This window comes from Cyrtonyx montezumae, unplaced genomic scaffold (genome assembly GCF_038088225.1).
Source record: "Cyrtonyx montezumae isolate F1298 unplaced genomic scaffold, pur_monq_1.0 scaffold_36, whole genome shotgun sequence".
NCBI lineage: Eukaryota > Metazoa > Chordata > Aves > Galliformes > Odontophoridae > Cyrtonyx > Cyrtonyx montezumae.
In genome coordinates, this window is record NW_027072041.1 from 1,605,691 (window position 1) to 1,627,672 (window position 21,982).

General features: G+C 38.2%; 1 protein-coding gene across 4 annotated transcripts in view; it reads left to right on the top strand.

Moving 5' to 3' along the window:
* The window catches only part of BNC2 (basonuclin zinc finger protein 2), a 334,359-nt gene that overhangs the window by 47,684 nt on the left and 264,693 nt on the right, over window positions 1-21,982 (top strand). For 2 of the 4 annotated variants that reach the window (XM_065745616.1, XM_065745615.1), the window contains one exon: window positions 3,002-3,109. The exons of the other annotated variants lie outside the window; for them this stretch is intronic. In XM_065745616.1, coding sequence (XP_065601688.1) covers window positions 3,002-3,109 — 108 coding nt within the window. The remainder of the gene's footprint in view (window positions 1-3,001; window positions 3,110-21,982) is intronic. 4 annotated transcript variants of the gene reach the window in all.

Sequence of the window (21,982 nt, forward strand, 5' to 3'; positions counted from 1 at the left end):
CCAGCAATTGTTGCAGTGCCACTGAGACCATTAGTTTTCTTAAAGATGAGGAGGAATTGTTGGTTAGTATAGCACACAGTATGTAGACTGAGTGTATACATAAAGTTCCATAATGTTAGTTAGAGCAAGGATTCTGAAAACTTTAAGACCACTAAGTCAGATACTTCCATATTGGTGTTACTGTATAAAACACTGTAAAATCAGTGTTGAGAGTGGTCTGCCATTTATTATCACAGCCTTCTGAGAGGCGGAAACTGAACTGAAAAGATTATACCATAGACTGATAAAAAATCTCTGTATGGATAATTTGCCTGTTCTAAACTCACACAATGCAGGCTTGTCTGTTGCACTCACAAGCTAGTGAGCTATACCACTGTTACCCTTAAAACAACACAAGAGGGTTTGTGCTTACCTTTCACCAGTTTACCTAAATCAATTTTTGCTAAAGCTCAAGGGCATTTCTACCTAGTGTTCATTCAATTTGTGCTTTGTAGGCTATAGTGCCTCCAGGCAGTTGTTTAATGTTAGTCAGGGTGTTAATTATGACAGTGAACTGTCTTTTGACTAAAGAGAGAAATGAACTGCAGCCAAAATGCCCAGTTGAGTGACTGTACACTTTGAAAGGTCTAATGCAGGGACAGAGAGAAAGTGAACTGCTTTCACTTGACAATATATGTAGGCAAGCAGGTTTCTTAAAGTCATATAGAGCTTCTAGATGAAAATTAAAATCCACCTAACTTTTTTTCTTGAAATGAGAAGATGGTAGCGCTTATTTTTCAAAGACAATGTGAGAGATTTGGATTCTTCTGATCTGGCATGAAAGTTCATTGGTTGTTGTCTCATTTAAGCTTGGTATACTAAGTGCATACACTAAAAAATATAAGGAGGAGACTCCTAGTTACCTCTTATTTCTGCAGAAGGTCATGTATTCACTTTCTCATGTTTTGTGTGTGGGTTTGTGTAACCAAGTCTTCGATGAGGCACAAGTGTTATCACAATCTAGAAAAACAAGTAGGTAGCTCTCTCCTTGAGCAGGGCAAGAACTGGGGATCAAAGAACTGTGCCTGTGAAGCTATAATTTTCTTCCTTAAGTCAGTCACTTCAAAGTCAAGCTATAATAAAGGAAAATAATTAATCTGAATGGGTTCAGGAATGCAATTTACAGGTGAAAGATTCTCTTTTAAATGATCTGCTTTTTTAGCACGTAGGCTACTTTCTTGATTCATAGCTAATGTATTTTATATTGTACAATGCAAAGATGTGTAGTAATTCATTAAGAATGCAGGGTTATGTAGTGATTCTGAATGACTAGGTCAGATAGCTGTTGGAAGCAGTGTAGCATCCATTCTACATTGAATGGTCTGTGTCCAGCTGCTTAATCCCACTGTAAGAGGACATAGCAGAACAGAAGAATTGCTATACAAAGGCAAGTATAATTATTTCAAGATTGGAAAAAAAAACCTTCAGAGCTTGCTTGGGTGTTTCTTCAAAATTTACACATGCAAGATAGACAGACATGGAATTCAAGGGAAAAATCATGTGCCCCTGTACACTGACTTGTTTGACATCTTAAGTTCCACATCATTTGCAAGTTCAGCATCTTTGTAGAGTGTCTCTTTATTCTTGCTGCCAGTCCAAATTCCTTTTTCTTGTGGCTTCACAAACCCTTGAAGGGAGTGTTGAGATGCTGAGATCAGTGTGGTTCTTGCTCTGTAATCACTTAAGAGTAATCAATAACATAAAAATAATTTCCTTATTACAATTTTACAGAATCGAATGAATCATAGCTAAGAATCTTCAGATAACTTTGGTGATCATGAAAGTAACAAATGAAAATCTCTGGAGTCTACCTGCTGCTAGTAAAGTGACCCAAGAATGCAGGAATGCTTCCTCTGTTTCTTTCCCTGCTACATGATAGCCCTTCAAAAAAGAGGACAGATACTTTGGGAGAGTAGAGAAGGATTGGTTTCATTCTCCTTCTGGCCATTCAGATGTTTATTGTTCCTTGTAACAAATGCGCTGTATTTACTGCTTCTGAGATGTGTGATGAAAATTTAGTCAGGGAAGATTCTAGCATATGCTCCTAGTAAGACAGAGGTTAAGAGTATCAATAGTACTTTTGGGACAAAACTAAAAAAAAAGAGAGAAAATAAAAGTTGTTTCTAGACTGCGTGAGGACAATAATCCTGGATTCATTATTCTTATTGTGAATGATGTTGCTGGCCACTGTGCAAGTTGTAGTTAAGTGAAACCTTGTCCAATAGGTACAGGAAGAACCGGTCATGAAATATGTTCATAGGCCACTGAAGGGGAAGCTCTTTCAGGATATGTACTCTGTCTACACTGGCCAACTGTTGCAACTACAGTTACTTCAGAGATTTCTGTCTCTCCATGTAGTTGTGTAAAGATCTCAGCTGTTCTGTGTATTGAAGAGGAAATGCTATTTGTGACTAACACCTAGTAATACCTTCAGAAAGCAGAGGAAGACAATAAATAGAAGATACACACAAGATTGTGTCTGTCTGATTACCACCCTGCGAACTTCACAACAGTAGTAGCTGCAGTTATTGCTGAGCAAGAAGAATTTAGTTGAGATAGCTCCTAAAGAAGAAAAAGACTATTTACTAAAAGGAAGATATTAGGTCAGAAAAGTTACTTAAGGGTTTATCCACACCATATATGCAACATCAAAAGTGAAAGCTGAACACATAAGGCAGTTGATGTTGACTGAAAAAGTATATGGAATTGAATAATGAACTCATTAGCAAAGAAGCTTTGTAGTTCAAAGAATGCTGGCAAGTAGAGACTTGGCTCTGGAATGACCTCCACCTGATCAAGTCACTTATAGTGTTATTATTTCAGATTGTTTTATATAATCTACTCTTCGTGGTACACGGTGCACATCCAAACTATGTTTTACAGCTGTTATTTCTTTCAGCAACTTCTAAAATTTACCTTAACAATCTCCTTCTTGACCAACCTCATCTTCTTCTATGACCAGGTGACCCGCTTGGTGGATGAGGGAAAGGCTGTTGACATAGTCTACCTAGACTTCAGCAAAGCCTTTGACACTTCTCCTGGAGAAGCTGGCAGCCCATGGCTTGGACAGGTACACTCTTTGCTGGGTAAAAAACATGTCTGGATAGCCGAGCCCAGAGAGCAGTGGTGAATGGAGTTAAATAAAGCTAGTGGCTGGTCCTGAGGACCAATGTATCCTCAGTATTGAGGCCTGTCCTGTTTACTGTCTTTACTGATCTGGATGAGGGGATTGAGTGCACCCCCAGTAAGTCTGCAGATGATTCTAAACTGGGGTGAAGTGTCAATCTGCATGGGGGGGGTAGGAACGCCTGTCAGAGGGATATAGTCAAGCTGGATTGATAGGCTGAGGCCAGTGGGATAAAACTAAACAAGACCAAGTGCCAGGCAGTGCTACAGGCATTGGGGCAGAGTGACTGGAAAGCTGCTTGAAGGAAAAGTATCTGTGGGTATTGGTTGATGCTCGGCTGAACACAAGCCAGCAGTGTGCCTAAGTTGTCAAAAAAACCAATGCCATTCTGGCTTGCATCAGAGTAGCGTAGCCAGCAGGAGCAAGGAGGTGAATGTCCCTGTGTACTTAGCTCTGGTGAGGTCATACCTTGTTTTCAGTTATAGACTCCTCACTACAAGAAAGACACTGAGGCCCTGGAGTATGTCCAGAGAGCAGCAGTAAAGCTAGTCTATGGTCTGGAACACAAGTCTTAGGAGGAGCAGCTGAGGGAACTGGGATTGTTTAGTCTGGAGGAGACATTGGAGAAACCTTATAGTTCTCTACAGTTCCCTGAAAGGGGATTGTAGCAAGGTGAGGAGTGGCCTCTTTTCCCAGATATCTAGTAACTTTACTAACTTTACATAGGAAAGAACTGTAGTAACCTTCAGGCCAGCATGATTAATCTTTATATAAGGAAACAGTGTTAGAGAGTGAAATATACAAATGTTCAGTCAGAATATAAGAAGAATATGCATCCCTGAAAATGGAAACAAGGTGTATGGGAGCCTGAGGTGGTGTATACAGAAAACAATTGAAGGGAACCTGAGGTTTAGGCCAAAACTTACGTCTTGCTGTTGCTGATTTGAGCAGGCAATGTAACAAACTTGAAACAATCCTCTGAGCTCTTGTTTTTAATATTATAAATCTGAATCGTATTTTTCTCATTTTGCTTATGCAGATCTTCACTATCTCTCTGTCTTTATGGTATCTTGTCATATCTCTGAACCATAGAGAGACAGTAGTTTTAATTTTGCTTCAGTTAGCAAATAATTGGAGAAAGTGATCAGCTTTATGAAAAATAGCCTCATTTTCACTTGCCACTTAACTGTGGAGAAATGGCAGCCATTGACTGTGATGACAGATGGTGACCGTTTTGCACAGGGAATAATCTGAGAGCTGATACCTTTTTGCACGTCTGTCAGACTAGCAAAAAACATCAAAGTAAATGGAGTTGTGATAAAAATTTATAATTATATAGTGTTTCTATAGGCATTATATACAGTTCTCTGTTAAACGTCATTCACAACTAACGTCTCTTTCATGTTCTCATTAGAACTATGGGACCTAAACTGCTCCTGCTGGTATTAGAGTCTTAACCAAAGTTAGAGTTATGGTTTCCTGACATCTTCACAGTCTGTTCCTTTGCCTCTGTAAAGTAATCAGTAGATATGAAGGAAGAAAGTACTGGAAGACAGTGGGCATTTGTTTAAATACTTGTATTTTGAAAATAGCTTATTTTGGCAGTGAAATGGACCAATAATGGAAAAGAAACAGTTAGATATTCCAATTTGAACAAGGCCCCATTCTTATGCCTTCCTTGGCCTATTTTCTTGTTCATCTGTACACTTCACTTTAGTATTCTTGAATTTCCTTTGGTGTGGTGTCCCTTTGACTGGTGTAATACTCACCCTATATGTGTGTGTATGTGTTTATGAGAGATTATGAGTATTAGTTTCTGGGGTGAAATTATTGTGTGATTTTACGAACATGTACATATATATTTCTACAGTAACAAAATGTTGACAGGTAGTAATGCCAGTGTAAACTAAAAAGCTGATATCTGTGTCATTTTTTTTTATTTTAAATATTGCTTTCCAAATTAACATGAGTAATTACTCCATAAACTGTCTTATTTATCACTGCATGGAAATGAACAGGATTGTCTACTGAATAAATATGATCAAGAAATGAAGGTTAATAGAAACCACATTGACTCTTAGTGTTAAAAAAAAACACGTAAGTACTTATGTCCAAATTAATTTCTAACATAATTCAGGTGTAGCTCATTTTGTTATAGCTAGTATGAATTTTGTTCCCTTTAATGTTTTGATTGTGGTTTTACTAGTCAGTCATGAAGGATTAGGTAGAACTTGATCTTTCCTCATGGTGTATATGAAAATCTGTTCTGTGTGTTTGACCTGGGAAAGTTTTGATTACGTAACAACACACAGCAATGCAAAGCAATGCAGTGATGTTTCTGCTGCTAAATTTACATGGGTTGCTCCAAAAGTAATGTCTTCCATTTATTTCCATGGAAATACAACTACAAAGAGCACAATAACACTATTTGATGGAGCAGACTCTCAGCTACAAAACACTATTTTTCAACACTCACCATGGCTATGCATTTTCACCAATGAGGAACAAGGGCCTGCATTCTTGTACCAGTGGAAGTGACCCACTGTCACTGTCATCTCTACTGAAATGAATCACCCACCACTGAACTGTGCTCACATCCACTGCTTGGTCTCCAGAAATGTTTAGCAAGCATCAATGCGTGTTGATATGTGTGGGTGCCATTTTTTTGGTGCATGGAGGAATTCAATTCCACACCTTTGCTTCACATGCCCTCCATGTCAGATGCCATTTTTGTCTTACTGCCCCTTTGCTATCATCTGTCACACAGCAACAAAATGTAATGGAATATTGGCGTGAAGGTTCAGCCTCTACTGCCATACCACCAACATCCACCTCTGATGTTGTGGGTCCACATGATAACATAGAATACACTGCTTTCAGATCAGTCCTGATAATTTTCTTTTTCCCCATGTTTTTCTCACTTCATGCTTTAATTTGTAAAAGTTACTCCATGGAATGGACAAAATACACTAATGTACTTTTTTAGTTTCAGTCCTTGAAAATTCTTTGGAATTCTAATTGCATACTTTATTAAAAAAATAAAAAGTGTTTACATCTGGCTGAGGAACAAAACTGCCAGTATTTTACATTCTTGTTGTTTTCTTGTTTGCTTTCTTGTAGCCATGTATTGTCCACAAAAAACAACACACAAAAAAAATCTCAGTTTGAAGAATTTTACTTAACTTAGTTTACTGCCAATTAACATTATATTTTACTTATGATTCTGGCATTGAGAAATAAAGACCAGCAATTAAACACATAGAGAAAAATGCCTCAGCTTCCCACTGGACACCTCTGCTCTCTGTTATTCCCCATCCCCTTGCCACACATTGCAGCTGGAGCTGATGTGAGGTGATGGAGGCACTGAAGGATGGGGTCAGTGCATAGTGAGTGGTTCCTTTGATTTTGCTTCTTTTTTCTTAGTCATCAGCTTTGGCATTGGCTCCTCCACAAGCAGTCCCCTCAGAGATGGCTCTTTGATCATCCATCTCTACTCCAACACAGTCTCAGGCACTGCTTTGCCGTGTCACTGCTTAGGAATCTCTTTCTCCAGCCACGCTTGGGTATCTCTTTGCTCCAACTCTGAGTATCTCTTCCCATCGGTGTATCTCTGGACTGTGAATGTTACCTCCTTCCCGTAGCTCTGTCTCCACAGACACCCTGGGCTCTGTGGTCTGTGCAACACAGGTGGCAGTGCAGAGCCCCAGCCAGCGGAGGCAGGCTTAGGGCAGACCCTCACGCTGGTTCCTGTTCCACACCTGCCCATAAAACCTCTGCCTAGCACAGTAGGTGAGAGCCAGGAGGGCACAGGCTATGATATAAATGAGCATGCTGTGTACAGACAAACCTTTTGTGCATCTTAGTCACTTTTAATCTATGAAAGAAAAGTGTGTGCCGTGAATGCTGTATAAGCATCTTGCATGTATATGGTTTTTTTTATTTTTTTTTTTAGTTCTTTCAGGAAAGAATAATGGATTCCATTTTTAAATAAGTTCTTGTCTTATCCCATTTAACTACCCATTCTTTGCATATTTCTTCCTTCTCTTTGTAAAAACTTGTCTCAGTTTGTCTCTCTGCCTGTTTATAACTTTCATGTCCCATTTTTTGTTATTCACTGGAATTTGATACGTACCGAACATAGAGGAATTGTTTTAAAAATAGGTAAATGTTTTTCCTCCTGTCAGAAGATGTAAATGTATTCAGTCTTTTGAATGCAGAGATTACTCCTTTCTTTCATCTGAAATCACAGTGAAGCTAAAGAATGTTTTCATTTTGTCTTCTCCACTCAATCACCTAATTTGGGGTTTATCAAGAGTATTTTGGTACTGAAACCATGAAGAAAGTAACACTAGAAATTGAAATATGCTGTGTGTTTTGCCTGTGCCCCCGTCCTCTTACTTCATTCTCTGTTGTTATTACATAGCTTGCTGTCTTCCACTGCTTTATATCCAGTTTACTTTAACCACTTTCCCATTTACTTTTTATCACAATTTTCTAGCCTTGCATTGTATCCCATCTTGCTTCCTTAGTAGCTTCGCTTTGCCTTGTGAACCTCTCTGCCTCTGGTGGACTGTTGTCTCCTATACTTGTAGAATCATAGAAATGTTTGAGTTGGAAGGAACCCTTAAAAGTTGTCTAGTCCAGCTCCTCTGCAAGGAACAGGAACAACTACAGCTAGATCTGATCGCTCAGAGCCCCATCCAGCGAGGCCAATGTCTCCAGGGACAGGTAATCCACCATCTCTCCAGGCAACCTGTTCCAACACTTCACCACTCAGTGTAAAAAAACTTCAGGTGTACCCAGCGCCTTCCTCTTCTTCGGGCTGAAGAGCCCCAGCTCCCTCAGTCTGTCCTAGTAGGAGAGGTGTTCTATTCCTTGGGCCATTTTTGTGTCTCTTCTCTGGGTGTGCTCCAACAGGTCTATGTCTCTCCTGTACCGAGGACCCCACACCTGTGAATCAGTACTTAAGATGAGGCCTCACCAGCGCTGAGTAGAGGAACAGGATCACCTCCCCCCACCTGCTGGCTACATTTCTTCTGATGCAGCCCAGGATACTATTGGTTTTCTGGACTGCAAGTGCGCATGGCTGGCTCATGTCCAGCTTGCCATCCACCAGTACCTCCAGGACATTTTCACCAGGGCTGCTCTCTATCCTTTCATCCCCAGTCTATACTGATACCAGGGGTTGCTATGACCCAGGTGCAAGACGTTGCACTTGGATTTGTTGAACCTTATGAGATTCTTGTGGACCCACTGCTTGAGTGCATCTGTGTCTCTCTGAACAGCATCCCATCCCTTGTGTGTGTTGACTGTACTGCACAGCTTGGTGTAGTCCACAAACTTGCTGAGGGTGTACTCAATCCTACTGTCTATATCATTGATGAAGACCTTAAAAAAACATTGTTCCTAGTACAGATCCCTCAGGGACACTACTTGTCACCAGTCTCTATCAGGACATTGATTTATTGACCACTAAATTCTGGGTACAATCTCGCAACTAGTTCCTCATCCACCAAATGGTCCACCAATCAAGTCCATATCTTCCCAATTTAGAGAGAAGGATGTAATGGGTGACCATGTACAAGACCACCTGGAGTCCAGACAGATATCAGTGGCTCTTCCTTGTTCACGGATACAGTTATGCCAACACAGAAGGCCAGTAGCTTGCTCAGGCAGGACTTGCCCTTGGTGAAGCCATGCTGGTCGTCTTGAATCACCTCCCTGTCTTCCATGTGCCTTAGCATAACTTCCAGGAGGATCTATTCCATGATTTTCCCCAGCACAGAATTAAGGCTGACTGGTTGGTTGTTCCCTGGATCATCCTTTCTACTATTTTTAAAATTGCATGTGACATTGCCTTTTTTCCAGTCACAGGGACTTCATCTGATTTCCAAGACTTTTCAGATACTGTTGAGTGTAGCTTGATGACTGCATGAGCCAGTTCCCTCAGGGCTCGTCTTGTCATGATCCATAGACTTATGGGTGTTCAGGTTTCTCAGGTGATCACGAAGCTGGCCTTTGCTTATAGAAGGAGGGACAGTTTTCCTCCAGTCCCCAGCTTCTGAGCCATCCTCTTGAGGGGTGTGTAAAGAGCACTTACCAGTGAAGACTGAGGCAAAAAAGTTGTTGAGTACCTCAGTGTTCTCTTTATCCATTGTTTATAGTCTTGCTCATCTAGGGGTGCACACTGCATTAAATTTCCTTCTCTAGTTGATGTAGATGTTTTTCTTGTTCTTTGCACCCCTTGCAAAGTGCAATTCAAGATGGGCTATGATCTTTCTGACCCCATTCCTACGCAGCCTTCTGTGCCACCTTCACATATAGAGTTGTGTCTTGCTGCTTGGATAGGTGTCTTCTAATTAACTACCTTTGTCTTTCATATAAATCCCAGAGAAATTAGAAATTTGGTGCTTCCAAGTAAGTGTAACGACTTTCTAACACTGTCATCTCAAGGTGATCTATTGGTACTGGCAAAGTGAGAATAAATATGTAAGAGGGTGGAGAGGCACTAGAACATTGTTACCCATGTAAGTTGTAGATACCCTGTAGTCTTGTTTAAAAACAGGAATTGGACTCAGTGATCCTGTGGCTCCCTTCCAACTTGGGATATTCTGTGATTCTACAGTCATCAACTCCATTTCCTTTTTAGAAGCTGGGGCTGATTCTTGAATATTTTCTTCTACCAGAACTTCCTTAGAGGTGTTATTACTACCTTCTGGTGGTATTAACAGGAAATTTTTGGGTAGCCTTCATGTGTACAGTATAGCATCCTGCTTAAACAGGTGTCTCCAAATCAACTTTCTTTATCTTTCAATATATCTGTTTTATACCATACTTCTTTCCTAGCACAATCTTCCATACATTTTGTCATTTCATCTTTATGAATGCACTTTTAATGGAAATCAAGCTTATTCAGGGGAGACACATATCTTGATCAATAAAACAGTTGAAAATTGGTATTTTAGTTTTCCTGAAAGAATGAAATTTAGGTTTAAATTGTATTGCTAATGGAAGATATCTGTAAAATATGGGTAAACTGACTGCAGTGTGTGGAACCTCGGTTGTTGCTTTTATTCAAAAAAGCTGCCAGGAACGATATTCAGTTTCTCTTAGGTTGCTATTGTTTTGTTTCCTTTAACCCAAATGCTGAAGTTACATTTTGTAGACAGCATTTGAGAAACTTGACTATATTTTATAATTGAGGGATTTCCAATGAATACATTTTTATTCTTGTTTATACTTTTATTATTCTTTACTATGTAAATCCTTGAATATTAATGTGCCATCCTACTCAGGATAGAGGTAAAATTATGTGTGCTGCTAAAAATAATCACAATTTAGGCTACTTGTAGTTGGCTGATCTGTTTCTAATTAAAGTGAAAACCCAAATTAAAGGTAGAGTGAATGATGAGTTTTCAATTCATAATGCACCAGTTAATTCCAGTATGAAACGATGTATTCATTACCAACTTGCAGTTTGCTGTAAAAGCAGCAAGTTGCTACTTAGTGGATCTGTTAAACCAGTGTTAGCCTCATATTTCCTTACATTTTCTTCACATTTTCTGTGGAGAATTATGCTTTAGAAGGAGGTGTTTAATCCTGCCATCAACCTTGCATCATGCTGTATCTAAGCATCTGTTTTATACTTTAATGCGTTCATTTTATCCTTTACTGTCTTCTTTCCTTTTATGTATTTGTAGAAAGCCTTATTATTCTTCACTATATTGCTTGCTGTCCCCTCTGATACTCTGCTTTTCTCCGGTGTAATTTTCTTTTTTTACTCAGTCTAGCTCCCAACGTGTATTTTTCCTTTAAATCATTTCTTCTTGATGGTTTTAGTTGCATCTACTCCCCATTTTTCATCAATATTTCTTCTGTTGCCTCTTTACTTTTGCCATTTAGTCATCTTTGGATTTTTGTCTCCTTAAAAAGAATGCTGTTCCATTAGACATTTGTTAGTACATCTTTGAAACAAGTCTATTCTTTTTTCACACGTTGTTCCTTAAAAGTTAATTCTTGACTTAGGTCACCTAGTATTTCTTTTGTCCTTAGAAACATGTCATTTTAAAATTTCTCACGAGTATGTTACCCTTTACATCCTTCTTCCCTTAAATTACAATGTAAGAATTGAGTGTATTCTGTGGAGTTATGCTTCCCTCCTAAATCTGTGGGGCAAGTGGGTAATGCAAGGTGTTGCTTCTTTTGTCTGAGTAAGGCCGGTGCAAGTATGTGAGGAGTGGAGATCAACAGAGGAGACACTTCTTCCTCCTGATTCTTGGTCTGTCATGGATCAGTTTAGCCTTTAGTGTGATGTGACAGGTGTCACCTTATGGCCTTAAGTTGTTCTGTTTCCTGAACCAGCCCTCCCATGCCTGAGGCTTTGAAGTGAGTGGTAAAGTACTGAACTAATTCTACCATATTGGTGGAAATTCCTTTTATACAGAGGGAATTTCCAGTGATGCAGTTAAACTGCTTTTATGTCTTTCAAGCTGGAGTGATGCTTACTTAATTTAGAATTGATTTTCATTTACATTTTCTACACTGCCTGCTGTACTGGGACTACAGTTGAGGACTTTAAACACTGCAATGGTGTAAGTGGAAATGAGATCATGACAAGACATAAGATTTGGGCAAACAACTTTGATTTGTTTGCAGGAAGAGTGTTCTATTCTTTTTTTTTTTTGTCTTTTTTTCCCTCCTTACTACAGTATTTACATATCACTAACAAAAATTACACCATAAAGTATAGCTTTTCATGATACAGAGCAATAGCAAATTTGTTTCATTAAACTCTATAGTGTGTATTACATAATATATATATATATATTTGTAAGTAGTACTTACTCTAGCTAGATGAATCTGAACATGGCTTGTCACTGTAGAGCACATATTTAGGCTTTACAGATCATGATTGCTTTGATGCTTCATAGTGAAGTCAGTGTAGGGCTGATTTCTCTTAAAACACATCTTACTGTGCATCTAAGAGCAACATGAAGCTCGTATAGTTGCTATTTCATCTTTTGTAAGACAAATCAGTGAGAATCTGATTTAAAATATGTGTTTATTTTGATCAAGAGCAGAGGCTCATCATAAGTGTCACTTTTTGATTTAAGGAAGACTCTGAGGGTGACCTGACTGTTCAATGAAAAGAATATGTTGTATGTCAGGGCTGAAAGATCTGGATCAATTACTGTGTTTTACTAGCCATGCAGAAGTAGATGAAGCATTTTTGTCAGTCACTCATATTATTCCTCCTGCATCATAATATTTGAATTTGATGTTGCTTTTGGGGGACACTAAGGTCAAATTATACCCATAACTTCTGCCTGCCTGAGATTCTGTGGTGCCACATTCTTTGTTCAGGTCTTTCACATAGGTCTGTGGCTCTTTTTTTTTCCCTTGATGGTCCATACTCATGAATGGTGGAAGCTTCTTGAGAATTTCTTGGTTTTCATGTCATTATTACTTTTAGCCCAGTAACTCATCCAGAGTAACAGACAGAAGACTTGATGTTTCAATCGATTACTCTACAAAAGAGGGCCTTATCTCACGTTACATGAATTAAAAATGTAATGAAAATGAATGAAACCAAACCACTACCCTACCAGTTGCCCTGTTCAGAAGTGTCTTCTGAAAACACAGAGATTCATCCATACAGATAAGGTTGTTTTTTACTACATCAAAAAGTTCAGAGAAAGGATTTGTGCTATAAAGAAAAATTTTTGCCTCAGTTGATAGGTGAATGTATGGCTTGCTCTCTCATTACACTTATAAAACCACACAATCTCTCATGCACCTCATTGGACAATGAAACCATTGTTTTCTTACCTAAGGAAGCTGTTTTCAGAATCGCATACAGACAGGCTAGACGGGACCTCATTTAGTCTATGTCCTATGCTCAAGCAAGGCCTCCTAGAGCCAGTTGCCAGGACCATGGCCAGGACTGTTCTTGAGACTGCCTTTGCAGTTGTTGAATCGAACAGCCCCCCATCCTAGAGACATTTCATTCAGGTAATCTTCATTGTTGTCATTTTGCAGATTGGGGTTTAAAAAAGAAGTTCTTGTCAGCAAGCATTTATGTGGAAATAAAATCCAAATATACACACAAGATTTAGTGCAGCTCAGTGTCTCAGGTTTTGTTAGGAGAACAAAAAATGTTTTAAATCAAGAAGCTTTATTCTCCATCAACTACGGGATTCTTATAGCTCTCTATAGGAATGAGGCTTCAGCTCTTTCTAATTATGCAACTCTGTCATGGTATTCTATGTCAAGATAGCCTCTCAGCTGATGGCTATATTGCACTGGTATGTTGCTTTCAAACTAAAAATTCTCCCTTAACAATATGGGAGTTGCTCTGGTTCAACAAGTTTCACAGCATTTCCCTTTGAATGCATTACTTTCTGTCTGTCTGTCAAAATCTATATTTGCCATCACTTCATTAAGGCTTATTCTGAGCACAGCAGCTATCAAATACAAGAGTGATTATTGTGTTGCTATGATGATAAAATATTTACTTACAAGCCTGAGATTTTTTTTTTTACTTTTTTTTTTTTCCAATCATCTTAAATTTTACAATTTCTTATTATGGTTTTCTTCCAGTGCACAAATAAATTCTTTCACATTGGTCCTGTGGAAAACATTTGTGCTGTAGTATTATCTAACTTAGTTGAAAGTATTCAGGATGCTTTGTTTATCTGTTTGTCTGCACCTAAAGGTTTATTTGGTTTAGTGAGTTGTGACTTAGGAATAGTTACCTATTTAAGTAAGCTAGTATCACTGGTTATTATAAGGTATTATAGGTATCCATGAATGGCAACCCATTTCCAAACTACCTCTATATAAAGAAGGGAATCATTCAAGAACTGTTCTTTAATTGCTGTCCTTGAATTTTTATTCCTGAATAGCTGAGTGTGTAGAAAAGCTCTCAGTTAAAAATGCCAGTCTTTGTGCTGTTATCCATTCTACTAAAATGTTTATGTTGTCTGGAGGTCATAACTTATATGGGCTAGATAGCTGTGATGGTGTAGTACATAAGACGTCTGTTAAATCAGATGGAAGGAAAATGAAACTATTCTCAATGGCAGTGTCCTGGGCAGAAAGGTCCACTGCTCTATAAAGAAGACACTTGCTCCTTAAAAGAATGTGTTATCAATACCATGGAGTAGAGTTCTTGTTCAGTAATGATGGATATTTTATAAAAATAAGACAAGTGCTCTGAAAATAATGCCTCCTGTTTCACTGTGTTGGCCCACAGTGTCAGAGGCAAATGTCTGTGGTATGGCAGCAGAAATTGAACCTTACCACCAATATTTCATTACATTTAGGCTCTTTGTGACAGAGGGCAGCAGAGGGACACTTTGACACAATGGTATCTGACAGGGAAGTGCTTATGAAGCAAAGGGATGGAACTGTATTTCTCTATGCAAAAAAACTGACACCCCTTTACACACATCGAAGTTTGCTGAATGTTTCTGGAGATTGAACAATGGATATGAGGACAGTGGGGCAGTGGGTGGTGTGTTTCAGCAGTGGTGACAATGATGTGTAATATGAGCCACATTCCATATCACCATGCAGATTTGTATGAGGATGGCATGCAGTCTCTTGTTCATCACTGGTGAACTAATGGTGGTGACTGTGTGGAAAAACACTGCCTTATAGCTGAAGATTTGCTCTATTAAGCAGTGTCATTATTTTCTTTGTATCTGTTGTAGTTTCCATAGAAATAAATAGGAGGCATTAGTTTCAGAGCGGCCTATATACATTTCAATGTTGGAAAAGCATATCCCTGATATTTCTTTATTTGTTTTCCTGACAGGTAGGAGTTCTCGTACCATGTTTAAAAATAAGCCAAAAAAGGCTTCTCCATTTCTTTTAATGTCTGAAAGTTTCTTTACATCTGTCAGACGTTATATAGATTTGACTGAGCAACAAATAATTACTTCTTATCTCTCAGACACATTGTAGACAATCTAACCTAGCCTGGATCCTGAATGTGTGTACTTCTCTTGGTGTAAAACTGCAGTGAGTAAAGTGTCTTGCCGTTGCAAGTCTCCCAGGGGTGAACGTGAGAATCTTCCATTCTGTAGATTGTTTCCCTCTCCTGTTGTCCAGCTTAATAAGTTTTTCTGTATGCTGTAAATTCTGTTCGTTTTTTTAATTGTTTTTTTTAAGAAGAATAGTTGAGCTTTTTATGATGAGGTTTATTTCTAATATATTTATGTTATAAATGAATTTGGATGATTATGTTATCCCTGGGTCTCTCAAAGGTAGCACAGATTGTTAAGAATATGTCTTGAAATGATTCTTGTTTACTGTTTGATCTTATTTTGTAAAATGTCTTGCAAGCCCTGTATTCTGACTTCAACTCTGATTCAGTTTGGAGACATACTTTTTGAGAGTAGTTGATTAGAAGAATAAAAGTCCAGATCCCAAATCTGGAGGCCTTTAGGAGGACTGTGACTAACTTCAGAAATTAATACTTCTTGAATTCTAGCAGTTTTTACCATGGGGACAGGAGTAGGTGTCCCATCAGTTGAATAGCAAAGAGCTATCTAAAATGACTTCACAGAATTACATTGTTGCAGGGGTTAGAAGGGACCTCAAGAGGTCATTGAGTCCAACCCCACTGTCAAAGCAAGAATCCAAGTGAACACTTACTTACATGTGTCCAGATGAGTCTTGAATATCTCCATAGAAAAAGAGTGTACAATCTCTCTGGGCAGCCTTTTCCAGTGCTCCATCACCCTTACCATAAAGAAGTTCTTCAGCATGTTAGTTTGGAACTTCCTGTGTTCAAACTTTAGGCCATTACTTCTTGTCCTATCACTACACCCAACCAAGAACTGTCTGGCCTCATCCATTTGCCTCCCACCTTCTTTATATCTACAGATCAGGTAGATCCCTCCTCTGTCCTCTTATCTCCAGGCTGAAAGTTCAGGTTACTCAGCCTTTTCTCGTAGGAGATATCCAGGTACTTTACCACCTTTGTGACCCTTTGCTGGACTCTTCCAGGTGATCCCTGTCTTTTTTTGAGGAACTGGACACAGCAGTCTAACTGTGGCCTCACCAGGGGAGAGTAGAGGGGGAGGCTCATCTCCCTTGACCTATTGGCCATGCTGTTTTTAATGCACCCTTAAATGTATACACAAGACCCAGCTGGAGGTGAATTTTTCAGACATTTTTATACCCAAAGGCCAGTTATAGTTCATTTTCACCAATGGCATCTTAGTTTAATAGTTAGAATTTGAGACTAAAGCATTGACATTCATAATTTTAATGTGTTGATTTGTTTGGTTGTATGACTGCTTTGTGGGAAAGGAGGAGGTTTTACAATTATGTTTGTGTTTGGATTTAATTTGTATGGTAAGTTAAGTATAAGATTTATGGAGTGCAAGGCGCAGAATGTTTTATTTACTCTTCCAAAGAGTATGAGTACACACAACATCTGAATTTGATCTTTGGAAACCAAGTTAAGAAAATACAGCATAATTTAATACTAATTGTCTTCCCTAATTGCCCCTTCCAACTGTTTATTTGCTTGTTCTATACTTATAAGTTATTACAGTATTTATTCCTTGATTTCTGGTTGTGTTTCACTTCCCAGTGATGTATGTATTACAAGTAATTTCTTTGTTTTGTTTTACTTACTTATTATCAGTTTTCCCTCTTTTGAAAACTGGCATATTTAATTTGGTTAAGAGTTTACCAAAAAGAATGTATTTTTCTTATAAATGTGAGAATGCATGGTAAAGTTGTAATAATTCAGAATTTCTGCAAGGACAAGTTATGCCCTATTCTTTCAGTCTATAGGTTTGTTTTTTCTGCAGTGCCAGAGTGGTACTGCAGAGCCAGAAGGTTCTGAAGTTGTTTTTGATTTTGTCTGTCTGATAGGAATGAAAACCTGCTTTAGCAACTGTTTGGTGACCTCGTTAACCTCCCATATAGAGGTGGTGATATAGCTCCAGAAGACAGGAGTCTATCACTTAAGATCGCTTTCTTTCCAGCTACATGTGAGGAAATCTAATGAAAAATGGAAATTTGTATTAAATTCTGTGATTAATAAGACATGTTTGAAGAACTTCTATTTAAATGGATTTGATAATTACAGAGAAAGTTAAGTATATTTTACATTTTCTGTGCTTGCTGAAAATCTAGTGTCTGTAATTGAAGATCTTATGATACTTCTTGTTCTGATTTGGTGTGGAAAGTAGGGAGTAGGGTAGGAAAACATTGGAGTCTGTGTGTAAAGTTTTGCATGGGAGGCCTCATAGGATAGTCCTTAGATAGATAGATAGATAGATCTAGATAGATAGATAGATAGATAGATAGATCTAGATAGATAGATAGAGTCCTTGAACAGCCTGTTGTCTGCTGCAGAGAAAGCATCACAGAACACATACTTCACGTACAGATGAAATAGGAGTATATGAATTAGGGGCTTTCAGACTAGGAAGATTGGCTTCACGGTCCTAATATGACTATTACTGGTGAAAATGCAAATCTGACAAACTGAAAAACTTCAAAGCAGAAGACCTTGCCTATTCAAGTACGTACCTATACTTTCTTTAATTTATAAATGCAACCTATAGGTGTAAATGTATCGATTAAACAGGCCTGCTTGACAGGTGAGCAGAAGAGTTGATCCATGTATCATATGGAAAGACATGCATGTGTAAGAGAAGGGCATGTTCTTGATGCAAACAAGGCACAACTCCAGCAAGAACTTTGTACAGGCAAAATATGAGCAGAAAGCATAGTAAGTCTTAATTGCAGTCTATTGAAAATGCATAATGCATGTACAAAATTTTATTAGTGCAACAAAATAGATTGTTTGTTAATTCTTAAAGTATTTATCCCATACCTACAATGTATGCAATGCAGTTTGCCTCTTGGCCAGATTTCTCTCTCAGATGGTATTCACATTTCAGAAAGTTTCATTTGTGCATATCTCAGGAAATAGTTCTAGCCAAAATATCACTCTTTTTCAATATTGTAAGCCTTTTTTTATAGATAAATATGAGGAGTAAAATGAGCAAATCAAAAGGGTGTTAGTTTTTAAACAACTCTACTTCTATCCTACGTGTTGGTCAGTCACATAACACTTACTTCCAGTTTTCATAAATTTACCAACAGTAACTAGTAACTAGGTCACTCTGAAAGTAATGTCTCCTATTTATAGCCATGGAAACTACAACAGATACAAAGAGCATAATAACATCGTTTGATGGACTGAATCCTAGGCTACAAAAGAATATTTTTCAGCTGATTCTGTGACTCTCCACAATTAGCTATACATTTTCATCAGCAATGAACAAGAGCCAGCATGCTGTGCTTTTAAAAATCTGTACAAGTGGAAGTGATCACTGCCACCACTGCTAACACAAAGCCCACCACCTCACTGTGCTCACATCCTCTATTTGGTCTCCATCAGCATTCAGCAAACACTGATGAATGTCCACAGGTGAATTTTTTTTTTCTCTAGAGGAAGTCAGTGACACACAATTGCTCCATATGCACTTCCACTTTGCTGGACTGCCCTTCTGCTGCCATCTGTCACACAACAACAACATGTAGCAGAATACTGGGAGAGGTTCAAATTTATGTCCGTACCACCAACCTCTGCCTCAGATGTTCTGGACTAGTACAATAAACAGGAGGCATTGCTTTTGGAGCATACTGCATTTCGGTATTAGTAGCAAATAATTTTACAGAGCCTCTGCATTTGTTCAGTAGTGTACGTTTCCTTGTACCTCAGTTTCCTAGCTGCAAAACATGGTGGATAAAGCTTTCTTCTTCCAGTACTCATTTGTCTATACAGGTTGCCTTTGGCAAGAAATGTTAATCATTTGTTCTTTGAGCAAAACCTAGAAGCTGTATAGTTTCTTGCTTGAGATTCTTAGGTGACACTTCCTCTGAAAGCACATACAGTGTACCAACTCTTACTTTGATGAGGGTTTCCATAACACATAAACTTTTGCCTTCATGCTATTAATTCAAAATTTTGTTTGTTACATATGTTTTCCCTCCAGTCTTCCTGTGTTCAGCTGATGACACGTGTTCCATGCTATGCGTAGTTCTTGAGCTGTGTCGATAAACTGATAGTCTGTTTTTTTCATGTAGCATTTGCTCTGTCACTTGTTAGGTGGGTTGGGAGCCTTCAGGTGGAGGTGGCAGATGAATTATCTTTAGGAAACTTCAAGGGTAAGACCACAGAAAAGTTAAAATGTAAAAGACTTCCTGTGGAGAGTCTGTCTGACATGAGGTTCATGAAAGGTGAGAATAAAGCACATTAATTAGTGGCTAATAAGTAAACCACTGCCTTGATAGATAGGAACTCTGTGACTGCATCAAACTACCCTCACAAAATCTCTTACAAAGCGACTAATTTACAGGGCTCTGCACAGTAACAGAGTATTTCTGTAATTACTGTAAAGTCCCTTGTTCTTTGCTACTGTCACTGTGAGTAGTAATTCATAATTTTTTAGGACGACTTTTGTTTTTGTTTTGTTTATTCTCAGCAAAGTTTTTTGCTCTTTGATGATGTGACATGCCTGGTCCTTTTCTGCTGTCAGCAATTAAGAGATGATCTCAACTGAGCAAAAGGGCTTTGTGACAAAGGAAACATTTGCCTGAAATGTTCCCATGTGAGCTATGGACATGGTTATGTTCTGAACAGGTGAAAAAAAAAACAACAAGGCTTTTGTCAGAATGATAGGCAGGCAGCACAAGCAAAGTTTAACCCAAATCCTTTCATAGATACTGGAAAGTCATAAGCCTTGAGATGACACTGGCACATTCAACATGCTGTGTGATCTGGGACTCTGTTGCTTGTATCACTGTGTGAATGTGTGTACAGTGTAAACATTTTATGAACTGCAGTTTCTGATCCATCGGTCTGTCTGGGCAAGAATGTCCCTTGATACTAAAAAGAACAGCAATCAGGACAGAATTGGTCAATGCGGCATGTCTAATGGTGGGAAGATATTTGAAGGACTCACTATAGACACAATAGGCTCTCTAAATAGCCTCTTTGCACCCAGAGTCTTATTGCAAACAGGTTCATTAAGGAGAGACATTCTGACACACAGCATCACAGTAATGAAAGCAGCTCTGTTTTTCTAATATTGTGTCTTGCCACTTCAGTTATGCTGCTGGTACAAGATTTCCCTTGTGTTGTTGTATATTTCTCTAGAAAAAGAATCAGTCTTCATAGAATATACAATTATTTTGTACAGGAATATATAACTCATACCTAAGAATCTGTCCTTCCTGTTTATGTGCACTAGTGCAAAAATAATTGGCAATCACATCTTCAAAAACCAAAAATGCTTTCAGCTTTGATTTGAAAGGTTTATATATGTTAAACTTGTTATAATGAATACATATAGATATATATATATACAGTTGTAATATACTTTCATGAATACGCAAAGTTGGAAAATATGTTGTTCATGACCAAATACAAAATGAGTATTAGTCTAATTTTTTTCCCACGAGACACATTCATTTGTTTTGCTTTTTTTCTCTTTAGGCACTGAAGTATAAGTTTATAGAGAGTAAAATCTAAAGGTTATAGTTTATCCTACTTTACATATAACTGGCGTGTGACTTAAGCTGTTGGATTGGCTTAATGTATACTTTGAACATTATGACCATGGGGGGAAAAAAGGTAATATTGGTTTAAAAGTGGATATGGAAAATTTAATGTGCTCAAGTGGGAACAATGACATATTAAAAAAAAAAAAAATTCATGACACAGATCTAATAATTCACTTGCCCCTGTAGGAATGGAGTATCGGCTCTGATGCCGCTTGGTAGTTTATTTTTATATACGCCCCTGGTCCCTGCTGTATATCCTTCGTATGGGTTCCAGAAAAAAAGAAAGAAAATAACCTGTAGGGAAATCAGCTTAGAAACCTTTCATTAAATACATTGTGTTTCATATCATGTCGTTCACAAAATCTCCAGGAAAGATAGAAAGTGTTATCAGACTGCATGTGTAAAATACTATATTTGAATACTATAATTTGCTGTAAGATTAAAGACCAAGGGTATAGACACATTCGTTATTTCATTATTCACTTACGCTTGATGGATAATGCTTCAGGGGTTCTTTTCATTTTTTCTTGGCTAGCACACATTCACAGTTTTAACTTTTTTTGTTTAATACTGCGGAAAACATTCCTGCTCCTCTAAATGCAGCTATTCTCCTTGTTTTCTGTTTAGTCATGTGATTATTATTCTTCTGGAGGGGTTATATATAGCTTTAAAAGTTCTGAATTTGTCTTTTGGTCCCAGTTTAGAAGTAGCTAAATCATACTAATTATAACAGAAATTTAAAGTTGCTTTTTTACAAAAACTGAGAAATAGACAGTTCTGGTTTGTAGGTAATTACTTGTGTTATCTGAAGCTTAGAAGCTTGTAAATAATTTTGTATGGGATCTTCAAAATCTGTCACAGTTTTTTGACTGTTCATGAAGCCTCCTATTCTTCTGCCTGCTTTTTCCCCTCTTTTCTCTGTCTACTTAGATTTAATAAACTTAGGTTTAGCTTTCACTTTCTTCTTATTTTGCCCAATTTAATATTTATTATTGCACAAAACACAGTGCTTCACAAACTCCAAATAATTCATAGGAGAAAATGTGGCTGCTCTGGCTACAGACACCTCTCTGGCTATCATAGAATCACAGAATCATAGAATAGCTTATATTGGAAGGGGCCTCACAAATTATACAGTTCCAACAACTCTGCCCAACCCAGGCTGCCCAGGGTCCCATTCAACCTGGCCTTGAATCATTCACATCCACAGCTTCT